Below are 15,435 nucleotides of genomic sequence, written 5' to 3' on the forward strand. Positions count from 1 at the left end.
CGCATCAAAATCCGTTGCGTAGTTTTAAAGATTTAAGCATAAATTTGGACATAGGGACAGAAATGGCGACTTTGTTTATACTATATTGTAGTGATTACAATTTTTTAAAGCAATTTGCAATTCACTAGTTACTTTTTTTTCGATTTTTATTAATAGTAGGTAGCTTTTCGCCCGCAGCTTCGCTCGAGTAGTCAAAGTAAAACCTGCATAGTTCCCTTTCCCGTGGGATTTTCGGAAAAACTATATGTGTTAATCCAAGTTACCCCCTATGTGTTTGCCACATGAAAATCGTTTCAACAGTTTTTGCGTGAAGGAGTAACAAACAATACACATATCGCATTGGTAATTTTATAAGGATTAATTGTCATAATTTTTATGTTAAAAAAAGCAAATATAACTTTAAAAATATTGCTTCTATAGATATTTATGTTAATTGGAATACTATTTAGTCAGATACCGTAATAATACATTTATAATTACCTACGTTAGTATTGCATGCACGTTAATCTAGTTATCTATCCTACAGCCTACTTAATACTGTAAAATTAAAATACATATATTACGATCTATCGTGAAATAAATACGAATGTATCTATACTAATATTATAAAGAGGAAAGCTTTGTATGTATGAATGGTTTTCACTCATAAACTACAGAACCGATTATAATGAAATTTAGCACACACTTGGATTAACACATAGGATAGGTTTTATCCCGGAAATCCCACGGGAACGGGAAAATTGAAAACGCGGGCGAAGACGCGGGCGAAAAGCTAGTAGTTAATAAAAAACAGTGTAAAACAACATGGCTGTAGTATAATTTTTAAATGATTGAAAAAATCATATCAAATAGGTACCTAATAAATTTTTGAAACTTGATTATGATGAGACGAATCTAATCATAATCAAAAAGATACAAAAAACGCGCTAATAATTAAAAAAGAGCGAGTGCCGAGCACACGTGTCAGAAGTGATACTTCTTTGTCTAAATCCTAATAAATTATATTCTTGAACCTTCCTCTTCTATCACCATATCTATTAAAAACGCGCATCAAAATCCGTTGCGAAGTTTTCAAGATCAAAGCATACATAGGGACATAGGGACTGAGAAAGCGACTTTGTTTTATATACGAAGTAGTGAATATTCTATTACTCCAGACGAAGCCGCGAACACCAAATATGTCGGAAGCCTAATTGGTTTAGTAATCCGTTTAATTAAAATCATAAATTATATTTATATGGCCTTATTATAAGTAAATAGGAAAACAAATACATAATCTATCTATACTAATATTATAAAGCTGAAGAGTTTGTTTGTTTGAATGCGCTAATATCAGGAACTACTTGTCCGATTTGAAAAATTCTTTCAGTGTCAGTGTCAAATGTTGTTACTTATGATGTTAGCTATCTTGTCCTGCGAGGTTGCTGGTGTTTTACAAGTAACCCTGTATATCATCACGCTAACACCAACAGGAGCGGAACACTGCGGGTGAAACCACGGCACGCAGCTAGTATTCTATAATTAAACTACGATCGTAAACGATTGCTGTTTTTAGGAAGAAACAACGTAAGCAGAGCCGCGTTAATAAGCTAGCGTAACAGGTAACGCGCTTCTCATCAATAATAATTAAATTCCACTCGCTTTGGAAGAAAATTACACATTAATACCTTCATTTATCTCTTCACGATGCCTTGTTAGGATTAAAATAGATGCGATATAAAAAGCTCAAGATAAACATAAACATATAGATATTATTTAAACGAATTCCTAATAATATTGAAATGTGTGTAATTCTCTTAAAATAATCTCGTAAAAGTAAAAGGAATAATAAAAAAAAAACCATGAGAGAATATTAAAAAATACGAGAAACAAACTCGATACATTTTTTCAATCGTTATCTGTTAAAACTTTGCGATAAACTTTTTTGAAAGCCAAAGCAAAGGATAAAAAATTGTAAAAAAATTTTTTTCAAAACTACAGAAATTATGTTTTAATCAAAGTTATTCAATGGAAAATCGAAGAAAATCCGCAACATACTTCTAAAAAACTATTATAAGTATTATATTTATTCATTTTATTAGTAAGAAAACAATATTACACTTCTTTTAAATGAAAAAACTAAAACCAAGGGATAATAATAAAGTTAAAATGTCCACCATCTTATCTCAATTCTTTTGCATCATTAACAAAGAAAATCGCCATTTTAATTTACAATTTATTTTATGAAAGCAATTTGTATATTGTCCCCGTTGCATTATTAGTGTTTCAAGATTGTAAAACCTCAGAGGGACCAATTTGTAGGAATCAAAGATGGCGGACAGCTGTGACGTCATTTAAATTAGAATGCTTTAAATTTGTAAAGGGAACTGAAATATTACGTTGGTTGAGATATTTATATAATTGTAATATTTTGCCTGTTTGTAACATTGTGGTGCTGGCTTTTACAGTCCAAGATTATATATTTCTCGTTATATTTTTAAAATGTTATAATTGTCATTTTACTCATTAAGTAAAGGGCTTTCGATAGCAGTTTAAAGTTGTTTGATATACGAATAGTTACGAAATAATCGCCTGTGCACACTTCACGATTACACCCTGTATAATTGTATATATGCTATGCTATTTAAATTTTAATTTCATAGAATGCATACTAAATATAAATTGGAAAACAACATGACAAATGTTTTGCTATAACTATCGCAATTAACAGAATATAATCTCGAAATTACAAATACTTTTAATTTAAGTTACTTAAAACTATAATTAAAATTATGTTTTATCTTTTTTATTTCAGAAGCTGATAGTACGAATCGAAATATTCCTTTCATGTCTAGATATACCTTTTGTCGAGGACGGCTTCCCCACTCTCCCCGACTCATCACTTTTCCCAGGCATTATTAATAATGACCGGGAAAAGTGATTATACATGCCATTAATAGCCCAATTGAGTAAGACATTAAGTAAGACATCGGTCATTATTAATAGTGCCTGGACTTATCAAATTGCCCATAACATAAGTCACTTACCCAAAACGGAACAAGGCCCTTAGCCTTATCGCTAAGTATAGCTTCATCTAGCTTATCGCCTCGCATGCATTGCTTCTCATCAGACTCGATGTAACGCATTCTCACCAGACCTACAATAAGTCTAGGTTTTGAGTTTGAAAAAAAAGGGTAGTTACACAAATTCAAATTATATTTATTTGCAAGAATGTAGTTACAAATTAATAAATTATGTATGAGAGATGATGAGATGTTTTAATTACAATATTATGTGGCTAATACATTCTACCCATTGATTGGGCGTGCAAATATTAAAAAAGAAAGTTGATTAGTAAAGATTATTTTGATTATATATATTATATTTATTTTGTTTTTTATTATGTTCATTTAGGGCTGATTTTTCAATCCTTGGTTAAAACTTATTCATCGAATAACGTATTAAACTACCATTTCAAGAATGTATTGTAATTGTCCGTATATGACAGTTTACAGGTGACATTTTAATATGTTCGTTTAATAATTGGACGTATAAATTTTAACCAAGGATTGAAAAATCGGCCCTTAGTTTATTAGTTTGAGCTAATGTATGATATGATAAGAAGTGTATACTGTATAAGTGTCATACATCAGAAGAAGTAATTTGATTTGGGGACATAGATGTACTATAAACAAGTGATAACTGCGTTAAAAACAACCGACTTCAAACTTGCACTTGCAACATTTACAAATACAGTCAAAAATGCTCATAAAATAAAAACTACTGGGCCTATCCGAATAAAATTTTTATGGGACCAATTCGACACCATCCGGCATCGAACAAAAAAAGAATCACGTAAATCGGTTCAGAAACCTCGGAGTAATCAGTGTACAATGTACATACATAAAAAAAAGCATATCGGCCGAATTGATAACCTCCTCCTTTTTTTAAGTCGGTTAATAACTAGTCACAATTGACTTAAAAGATCTTCAAAAAATGTCCGAGCGGCAAAGTATGCATTTAAATTCATACCTTATTTCGTGGCAGTAATATTCAAAGTCGTATACGCTCAATAGATTTGCCTAAAAGATTCGTAGACATCGCGTAGCAATTGGGTTTTGGACAATTTTTTGCATGATCGTGAATGTAGGTGTTTATTGTATAAATTTACAATAGTAGATGTTTGATGATTATTAATGGCAGGTAGGCATGTGCCTCCATCAGTGTGACATCTGTCACACGTTGCAGAATATGGCTTTTTATGTTACCTCATGCCATTTTTCTATATGAAAATTTAATTCTATACTTCTATACTATACTAATACTATAAAGCTGAAGAGTTTGTTTGTTTGTTTGAACGCGCTAATCTCGGGAACTACTAATCCGATTTGAAAAATTCTTTCGATGTTAGATAGCCCATTTATCGAGGAATTCTATATGCTATATATCATTACCCTAAGTGGACCATCACCATATAATCCAGTGATTTCAACTGCCATAAAACACAATTTCGAGAGTAAAAGAATATCGACCCACTAAAACTTGACTCGGAACTTTACTCGACAGCAAACAATTCATAGGCACTTATAGGCCTGTTCGACGGGACCATAAAATGATTAACATTATAATTTTATGATAAGAGAAGCGAATATTTTGTTGTAAATATATAAATTCATATCAAGATTTAATACATAAACATAATATTAATTAGCACTCACCAATAAGCCCAGCTTTTTCCACAGAAGAATGTGCCTGGTCAGAGCAGTAACATATCAAATGCCCCAATAGTTCAGAAGACTGCAGTTCAGGGTTCAGCTTGGACAGCTCCATCAGAGCTCTCGTACGAGCTGCCAGTAGACTCACCAGGGTTGCTTCACTTGCTGTTGTCTATTTTACATTCAAATTAACTATATTTTATAACTGGTAAGTTATCAGGTATTATAAGGTAACTCTTCAGATTTTTTCGGATTTGTAATAAGATTATTTAATTTTGGTAATTAGACGATTTTGATTTTTGAAATCGATTAAGAGGAGGCTCCCTAAATTTTATGTGAATTTGCATTAATATTCTGAAACAGTCACACATACAATCAAAATGGAATTTTAGTATATGATTTATTGGGTCTTTTTCTTTCCATGTACAAGACAGTTACCTACGTAATTGTAACAATTCGCTTAAATCATTTTTTATTCAAAAATTATGACTTTTTTTAAGGATTATTAAATTTTTTTAAGATTTACTTGGACTTTATGTCTAAAATAAATGTTAACAGTAAGAAAATATAGTTTACTATCCAATCCCAAGATATTTTTTTGTATAGATCAATTATTACTTTTGTTATAAACGAAATAAGAATTGAGACTTACGAGATTTAGTTTACACGCGCACGCGATATTCAACTTTATTACGGCTGTGTTAGCGTCTAGCGCCGTAGCGGTCTAACCGGTCTCTCAGTGACAGAAATTATGTTAGGGAGCCTCCTTTTAAGAGAAAGGTATAATAATCGCCACATCTCGCAATTTATTCGTAAACCATTTTTGTAAAGTACAATGTTTATAATTTCAAATTGCAACAGCTAGATATGCATTTTGTAAGATTTTAACTGCCTGTCTCGAAAGTAATATTTACGATTAATGTAAGCTAATTCATCGCTTACTTACATATTATCTAAAAGTAGGAATCATCGAATCAGTTCAATTTGATAACAACACTATCCGTTTTTCAACAAAATAATTAAACCCTCAAAAACATTTCCAAGTATCAAATAGAAGGAAAATCTTAGAACATCTATTTGAAACAACAGATTTAAAATATTTACCAAAAGGAAACATATAACATTTATTTGAACATTACCTGTAGCTTAAAAAAGTAGAATAAGAATACCTGTATAACACCACCTCCAGGGCTATCATTCTTCTCATTAAGGAAGCATTCGGGCAGACCGAGAAGCTTGCCCAGCCAGTTCATGGCTATGGTCTCCAATTCGGTTCCAGCTGGTGACGAGGCCTTGCAGAAAACACCCAAGAATAATTACATCATCTTCATCATCATCATCATATGATATTCACTACTGATTGGAGCATTAGTGGATAGGATAATATAAGGGAAGCAAAAACTTAGTACGAAATTATATGTAATGCAAAAAATAGGTTAATACGAAACCTGCTGTTTGTGGTTATGGTCGAATATAGACCACTAATCTTTTTCTTCTCTATATAAATAACAATGAATCGCCAAATTTGTAAGCGTAAAACTCGGGAACGGCTCGACCAATTCGCATGGTTTTTATGGAGAGACAAAACGTGAAAATGACGGTATTATTTTCAAATCTTTCAATAACTATGTTATTATTTAAATACTTACCCAAGTAAAACACAAAACGTTCAGAGCACTAGACAGCATTTCCCCCATGATAGAAGGGTATGACGTTAGAGCCGGGAAGTACGCGTGCATGTGGGGACTCTGCCAGTGGACAATCTAGAGAAGAAATAGTTATTAAAGATAGTAGATTTGTGTATTTTGAAGTGTATATGTACAAAAAACACGCACACCTATTATATACCTATCCCAAATATGAAATAATAACAATGTGTGATTGAAAGTAAAGTATGGTTAACGAAAGATCCACAATCAAATCTAGAACTGAAGAGAAACATGACAAATTTTCATTTAAAAGAGAAAGTGAAAGAAAAAGAGATACTGGAAATGATCATGGTATTGATTGATCATGTAATAAAATAACAGTACACACATAATATAAAGATCTAAACAAAAATCTTTTTATTTATATTTATGGAATAACACATTTTAAAATTCTACTATAAGTTAGCAAAATCTTCAACGTGCTTCAACATCGAAATATACAGTTGAATTGTATATAACCGAGTCACTCTAAAAAGGCACATATCCCTATATGTTATAACTCGACGATGGAACCTTCAATAAACTACAACCACTTTTAAACTACAATAATCACTTACCCCAGGCATAATATGCTCCTGCACATCTTTAAAGATATCATCCCACGACTCCGGCGAATTCGGTGCTTCGTTCGGCAGCCGCTTATGTAAGTACCCTGGCTGCACGTCAGGGTACACGCGGTTGTCACCTACATTCTCCAAGTAGTCGGCTATGAAGTCCACAAGCTCTTTGGCTGTTGAAAAAACAAGATTGCATAGTTACTGTTATATTGTCCTAACATTCTTGAAATTACTATGATACGACAGCCGATTGTGCGGGTAAACTACCACTTGTGTACCTTACCGCTTAAGTTAGGGTACACACGGTTATCACCGTACTTAATTAAATCTATCATCAGAATTCGTGTAATATAGCCATTCATAATTAAAATTCGCAAAAATTAATCACTAGGTAACTATTCACATGTGCTTTTAAAAAGAAGCGTAAGATTTTCAATTTGTCTTAAAATTTTTATTTCAAAACATAATTTATGTAATTTAAAACTGATATGCGTATATTATTGTTTTATTTTTTTTCTTACTTTGTAACACATGTGCGTTTTCTTGAAAAGAAACGTACAAATAATTTAAAATGAAACTTCCATCTCAAAGGTTTTAATTTGCATGTCAATTGATCACATGATTCTCTGTCCATTGATTAACTTACAGAAAATTCTAATCCAATTTCCAATTAGTTATTTATTTGTACTTTTAACGGAATCCATGCACTGCAATCTTTTTTTTTTTATTAAATAAATTATAGTCGTTAATAATTTATCAATTTCTAAATCTTTTAAACTTAGGCCTAGGAAAGCTTTTTATACGTAGGCACATATTTTGTAATTAATGACAGTTCAGATTATAGCGATAGATACATATTATGCGGGTTAAATGAAATAATAGAATGAATAAATCGCGTTAAAAATCAGTTAAAACGCTATTAATGTTTAAACGCATAATAATCGAGTACAATTTTAAACAAGAATATTATGCTTATCATTGCTAACTTTATATAAATATTTATAATTTCATGTGTTTTATTTCGACTTCCCTACGTGAAAAATAAAATAATAGTTTAAATAACTAAATAGAAACTACCTAACAACAGAAACAATCAATAAGACTACAATAAAATCCAATACAACACGTTTATTACAAATCCTACCATTTGTGATTCAATCGAACAACTTATGGTGATCCCGGATACATTTTTATGCCGTTGCTCGTCGTTTGGCAGACATATTGGATTTTGCATGACTATTAAATTGGACGACATTTTGTTTTTAAACAACTGCGAAGATTTTTCTGTTTGTCAATTGGATCTCGATTGATTTATTTCCTAAATGTTTTAGAAATTATAGCTTATCTTGTGAGGAAGATTTTTTGACAAAGTTTAATTAGCTTCACCTGTATATAACCGTCTTTTTTAGACTCGTTATTGACCCACTTTAAATGGACAGATTTCATTAAAACTTTATCCAATTTTCAAACATGTTTTTTTAATATTTTTTTGATGGATTACCTCAAAAACGAACGGAACCATATGTGAAGTTCTTATACAATGAGAAAAATAGTTTAGTTTCGGATTTTTTTATGTTAAATATAAACTATGTGTATGTACCTATTTAAGATATTTCCCATTATTTCTTTTATTTTATGTTGAAATTATATTGAAAGTAAGCAACTGAAAAACATACTGAAACACATTTTAATATGTATCACTATATTATATGAAAACACAGATACTTTAAAATATTTTGATCGTCACATTTTTCTAATTTTACCGACACGAACCTTCGTCCTCTGAAGTAGTCCTATAGTATCATTATTCTAACAACTACACCAAAGGTCTATTTATACTGGAAGGTGAATTATTTATTTATTTATTTAGATCAAGGGTACAGGGTCAATGATCATATATTATCTAATAAATATATATTCCTAATAGTTAATTGATAATAAGCTAAGCTCAGAATATACAATTACATTAATTATATACATATATAATAATACATTTATTTCTTTCTATAGGCTGTTTAGTTATTTATTGATCTGTGATTGTCTTGGTAACAAAATATTTACACTAGTAACTAGTCCTGGCTTTGTCCGGGCTGAAAAAATCTTATGTTTTCTTCATATACCTATACAGGTAAAGATAAGGATTATAAATTATAATGTTACCTTATCTTTAACGGAAAAATCACAATCATATCACATAATATATCTTACCGTTTCCTGAAAATTTATAAATATTGCAATAAACACGATCAAAATATTTATTTTTTAATAAGTAAAATATTAAACACTAGCTGTGCCCCGCGGTTAAACCCGAATTGCTCCGCTCTTATTGGTCTTAGGGTGATGACATATAGCCTATATCCTTCTTCGATAAATGGGCTATCTAATACCGAAATAATTTTTCAAATCGGACCAGTAGTTCCTGACATTAGCGCAAACAAACAAAATTTTCAGCTTTATAATATTAGTATAGATAACATTATAAGTTGTTAAATATAAAAGTGTTTATTCTATATTTAGTATTAATTAATATCTTACCTTTAACTCTGAATTCCCTGTGATCCATCGTCGCCATTGTTATCTGGAACAAATAAAATATATTGGAATTAACGGTTAAAATTAAAGTTAAAAATAAGCCTTTTGAAGTGAAACTTCTTTAGGCGCGTTGAGAGGAAAATTTCAAGATCGAGTCATGGAAATACCGTCACGTCATAGAGTTGGGCGACGATTTTGGTATCTTTGAATCTTGCTAAAGAATTTTCACTTCTAACACGTGTGCTGTAGAAACTGTTTTGTGAACCGGTGGTAAATGTTAAATTATGTATTGAATTTCGACGATTCAATGAGTAAGAAATAAAATTGTATTTCCAGAACCGTTTTTTGTACTTTTCTTTTTATATAAATAAAATTATTGTTGGCCTTCCTAAATCTCTATCTAAATATAAAAATGAAAAATATAAAAATGAATCCCTATTTATCTTAGTTATATCATCATGCGTGAACGACTGGACCGAAGGCAATAATCATTTTTTGTTGCGTTCGATTGATCTTATAAAAGAAAAACATAAGGCGACTACACCACCGAAACTAGCGCCCCCCCAACATTTTATTTTTTTACTCCTAAACCAGATCAAATTTAAAAAATCTAGCTCGGTACTTTGCTAGTATATTACTTGTAATATTTTTGGTATTACTTTTCATTATTTTGCATTCGGTAAATTAGGAGAACTTTTGATTACCGCCAAAAGTGGCCACTTTTGGCGGCAATCAAAAGTTCTCTAGAATAATGAACAGTTAGAATAGTGAAAAGTAATACCAAAAATACTACAAGTAATATACTAGCAAAGTACCGAGCTAGATTTTTTGAATTTGATCTGGTTAAGGAGTAAAAAAATAAAATGTTCGGTGGCGCTAGTTTCGGTGGTGTAGGCCTCTTAAGAAATTCACACAAATGGTATTTAAACTTTAATTGAAAATTCGCGCAAATACAGTATCTATGTCGTGTCATCTATACTACTAATAATAATAATATTATAAAGAGGAAAGGTTTGTATTTATGTATGTATGTATGTATGGTTTTCACGCATAAACTACTGGACCGATTTCAAAAATTCTTTCACCATTAGAAAGCTGCATCTTCACTGAGCAACAAAGGCTAGGTTTTATCCCGGAAATCCCACGGGAACGGGAACTATGCGGGTTTTTCTTTGAAAACGCGGGCGAGCCCGTAGGCGGAAAGCTAGTCTGGTAATAAATGAAATAAATTACTGTGAAATAAGAAATATATGAATTTGTAGGTTAAACGGTGTCCAGTGATAGCTAATTCGTAACTTGACATAATCAATACTACCCAACATTTGTAAGGTTTCTGTCGCGTATTACTGACATTATGTAAATCCACGAAGGTTACCAAAATATCGACGAATTTGTAAAAAATAAATTTCCGTTTTATTGTATGTGTATCTTAAGGAATAAACCGCCAATTCAATTAAAATCTATGCTTACATTATAAAGCTGAAGAGTTAGTTTGTTTGAACGCGCTAATCTCAGGAACTACTGGTCCGATTTGAAAAAATATTTTAGTGTTAGATAGCCCATTTATCGAGGTAGGCTATAATATATCATCACGCTAAGACCAACAGGAGCGGAGCAATTCAGGTAAAACCACGGGGCACAGTTACTTTAGAAATTTTTAGTTAGGTACCTACAGTGTTATTTTTTTTTTCATTTTATTTATGATTTTCTTAAAACTGTTTTAAAGGTTCTTCTATTGTATATCATAGGTGCTAATTTAGAATATAATCTACATCTTTACCAGAGATATAATATTATAAATACTGTATGTTGGTACTTATTTCATACAGTTCCGATCAGCAGTTTTTGCGTGAAAGATGACATTTATCCATTGATGTAGAAAAAACAAAGATACCTATACGGCTATCGCCACAAACTTTTACGTAATTAATAGAGGTAAGTAGTAGAAACTAGTTAATTCTCATAAATAAACATATTTTCGGAAACTTTAGGGTAGGTACTTATATACGAAAAGAAAATCATGTGTCGTTTACAAGTTTTTCAAAGTGAAACTTTTATTACATCGTCTCAAACTTTTTGGTCTGTGTAGCGCATGTCGCGTGACGCACGATACGTACGATAATTATCGTACAAATACCATAATTTTTAGTTAAATGTCTATAGTGTGAAAAAAAGTTTCACTTTTACCGTGGTTTCATAAAACCACACAACTTTTTTTTGAACAATCATTGTGTTTCAAAATATTCTCTATAAAATAATACAATAGTCTGTCCTTTATATTTCTATTATCACTATTTGAAATAGGTTTCCTCAGCGTTTAAAGATGACACAACGATACATCACCTGTCTGATGTATTTGCTTTTCATTTCTGTATTTCATGAAATCTTATTGGTTTTTGTTGAAGAAAGCTAGCAATGGATTGCGTTTAATATTTGTCTAATCTACACTAATATTATAAAGAGGAAAACTTTGTTTGTTTGATTGTAATGAATAGGCTCATAAACTACTGGACCGATTTTCAAAATTCTTTCACCATTCGAAAGCTACATTATCCACGAGTAACATAGGCTGAGACCAACAGGAGGGGAGCCACGCGGGTGAAACCGCACGGCACAGCTAGTTATATGATAAAATAATAAAGTTGATATGTTTATTATTAGATATCTTAATCTTATCTTAATCTTTCTTAATATATTATATAAATCTCGTGTCACAATGTTTGTCTTCAATGGACTCCTAAACCACTTAACCGATTATAATAAAATTCGCACACCATGTGCAGTTCGATCCAACTTGAGAGATAGGATAGTTTAAATCTCAAATCGTTTTAGAGAAAGCGGGCGAAGCCGCGGGCGGTAAGCTAGTAGGTATATAGATAACTAGTTGCGTCGCGAGGTTTTACCCGCATTGCTCCTATTATAAGTCTTAGAGTGATGATATAAATATCAATCTTCCTCATAATAAATGGGCTATCAAACATTGAAATTTTCAAATCGGAACCGTAGTTTTAAGCACTTACATCCAAACAAACAAACTCTTAACCTTTATAATATTAGTATAGATTCTATTATCTACAATAACTAGCAAAACTTAGAAGTTAGAAAATGATAAAAATATATTAGAACTTAATTATTCAAGAACTGTAAATATACAGGGTGTAATCGTTAAGTGGGCAATGTAACATTTTTGGATATTACTTATGTTTTATTGGTGTGAGCGTTTAATGTAACATTTTTGGATATTTCTCGTTTTATTTTTAAAAATTTATTATGGCAATTTTACTCATTAGGTTAAGTACTTTCGATATCAGTTTAAAGTTTTTTGATATCTGTAATAGTTACGGAATAATCGCCGGTGCACACTTGACGATTACACCCTGTATATTTACAGTTCATGTATATCATAAACGTTGACGTTTGTCTACGCATTTCTCCGGAAGAGCTAATCGGATTGACATTTTTTAATGTAATCCGACGACCACGCATTATCATGCCATATAATAAAGGATTTTTTTGCTTATATTCGTTTCGTCGGCAGAAACCGAAAAAATAGGGGCTTTGTAAGATCAAAAGAAACCAAAGTAGTATCTACTTAATATTTAAAGGTACAGTTTGTTGTCTAAGTTTTTACATTTTATATATTACTAAACTGTTTGATATTACGCTAAAATTGCTAAATGTATCTTTCGTTCACAGCTTTCGTTAGTATATAACCTACCTATAAATTACCTAATCTAGAATCTGCAGTAGGTAGTCTCCTGCCATGAACTTTATTCACGGACGAAATCACGTTTGGAAGCTAGTTTTTAACCGACTTCAAAAAAAGGAGGAGGTTATCAATTCGGCCGGTATTTTTTTTTTTTTTTTTTATGTATGTACACCGATTACTCCGAGGTTTCTGAACCGATTTACGTGATTCTTTTTTTGTTCGATGCGGGATGGTGTCGAATTGGTCCCATAAAAATTTTATTCGGATAGGCCCAGTAGTTTTTATTTTATGAGCATTTTTGTCTGTAGGTATTTGTAAATTTTGCAAGTGCAAGTTTGAAGTCGGTTGTTTTTAACGCAGTTATCACTTGTTCTATAATATTACAATAGTGTGGAAGTTATACCTCCTTTTTAATGTTGGTTAAAATGCCTTATCCAGCTTGAAAGAAAACAACGGACATTTAAAAAGTCTAAAACTTTTCATTTTAATAAGCAAGACTTAATGTTTTGTCTTCACTTGAAGTAAATATTAATATGGAAGAATTGTTTTTGAAGCCTAAGGTTTAACTTATAAATTTAGTTTTCGCCGATTTTTATGTTTTATTGTATATTTTTATGTTTTATTAAGCGGAGGGAATTTGATGAATATTATGTACTTACCACATAAAATAAAAAAGGTGAAATCATCAATTGGTATTTTGAATGCGTAGATATTTGATATACCTAATAATTTTATTTAATAATAATATTCAATTGAATAGATAAATTATTTATTTGACCTTGTTGGCAGTTTATGATCCCAGATGTATAAAGTTATTAACATTAATGTTTTTACATTCAGGGAATGAAAATTAGCTCATATACCTACTGACTATAAAGTGTACCGGGTTTTTTTATATATGTATCACATTCAAGAAATTAAGTAAAATCAGATATTATAGCAATCTTTAACTAGGCCTCTTTTAATAATTTGGAACTTCTAGAGACACACTGAAATTCTTAATTTTTAAGTAACTTACCAATTCATTAACTGCTGTTCATAATAATGACGAATTTTCTGTTAGTCATTACTTTTAAAATGTATTTTGTACTTCCTGAAATTTTCTAATATGTATTTCTAAATGTAAATAAATGATATGATAAGTAGGTACGCCATTATTGAAAAGGTTACATGACATGTTCCATTTATTGTATTTTTTTTTATTTTAAATAAAGCCATTAGGAGTATTTAAAAATGGAATCCAGATGGGATTCCATTTTTCATTTTGATTTTCGTAACAATTAACATTTAGTATCGTAATTTTTTGTTATTTATAAAATATAAATAATAAATCACTGTATTTATTTATTATTTCTACATGTTAATAAGTGTTATAAGAAAAATTTCGTCTTTTAATAGAGAAAAAAAACGAAACTGCTTCAATGTGGCTTCAACAAACACAAACTTATTTAAACTGCATAAGTTAAGAAAAAGTTTAACCGCGGGGCGATATAGGTAATAAACAACAATATTAAAAACATAATAAAAATAATTGCACTACATTAAAAAAATTGTAACTTCAAACAAAAACAAGAAAACAAACGTCAATTAAAAAAAGTCACTGCCTCCAAATAAAAAAAAAATACTCACGTCAAAATTGGCGCGCGGCGTTCGATTTGAAAAAATTGAAATTTAAAAAAATATTAATAATTGTAAATAGCAAGAACGTCCGTTACACTGTCCGTAGTAGAGGGAATGTGAGGTTTATATAGAGGGTGAGATGGTAGCGACTGGTTGGCCGATATGTTGACGGATCTGTCGAGGGTAGTGTTGAGTGCAGGGGCGAGCGGGTTTCGGAACGATGTGCGAGTCAACTAGAGAGAAAGGCCAACTATAGAAGTATAGAGAGTATCTTGCCGGCTCTTCTCTGTAGATTCTACTATATATTATATACTACATATATACTATATACTATTATACTTCTTACCGAATAGATGTTAATATAAGAAAATAGTTCGGAAAATCACAAAATTTACCAATAATTTTCACTTAGATACCCACACGTATATTGTAAAGGGAAATATTTCACTTATAATTTGTTTGTATGTACAAATGTAGATTTGTACATAATGTAGATTAAATGTAAGTTACACATTGTGATAACATTGCTACGTATGCAGGAGACACCACGGACAAAATCTGTGCGCCAAGCGCGGCGGCGCGGGGCGCATTTTTTTGCTCTAACTAAGTTTTAA

The 15,435-nt window shown here is 31.1% G+C and overlaps 1 protein-coding gene across 1 annotated transcript in view; it reads right to left on the bottom strand.

The window, feature by feature from the left end:
• LOC123704158 (aromatic-L-amino-acid decarboxylase) overlaps positions 1 to 14,885 on the bottom strand; it is a 29,400-nt gene extending 14,515 nt beyond the window's left edge. Inside the window, exons 1-7 of the mRNA XM_045652457.1 lie at positions 14,831 to 14,885; positions 9,496 to 9,538; positions 6,961 to 7,133; positions 6,344 to 6,457; positions 5,864 to 5,986; positions 4,698 to 4,866; positions 3,027 to 3,136 (exon numbers count right to left, since the gene is read on the bottom strand). Of these exons, the coding sequence (XP_045508413.1) occupies positions 3,027 to 3,136; positions 4,698 to 4,866; positions 5,864 to 5,986; positions 6,344 to 6,457; positions 6,961 to 7,133; positions 9,496 to 9,532 (726 nt within the window). The 5' untranslated portion in view covers positions 9,533 to 9,538; positions 14,831 to 14,885. The remainder of the gene's footprint in view (positions 1 to 3,026; positions 3,137 to 4,697; positions 4,867 to 5,863; positions 5,987 to 6,343; positions 6,458 to 6,960; positions 7,134 to 9,495; positions 9,539 to 14,830) is intronic.
• Positions 14,886 to 15,435: the final 550 nt, after the last annotated feature.

This window comes from Colias croceus, chromosome 28, assembly GCF_905220415.1.
Source record: "Colias croceus chromosome 28, ilColCroc2.1".
NCBI lineage: Eukaryota > Metazoa > Arthropoda > Insecta > Lepidoptera > Pieridae > Colias > Colias croceus.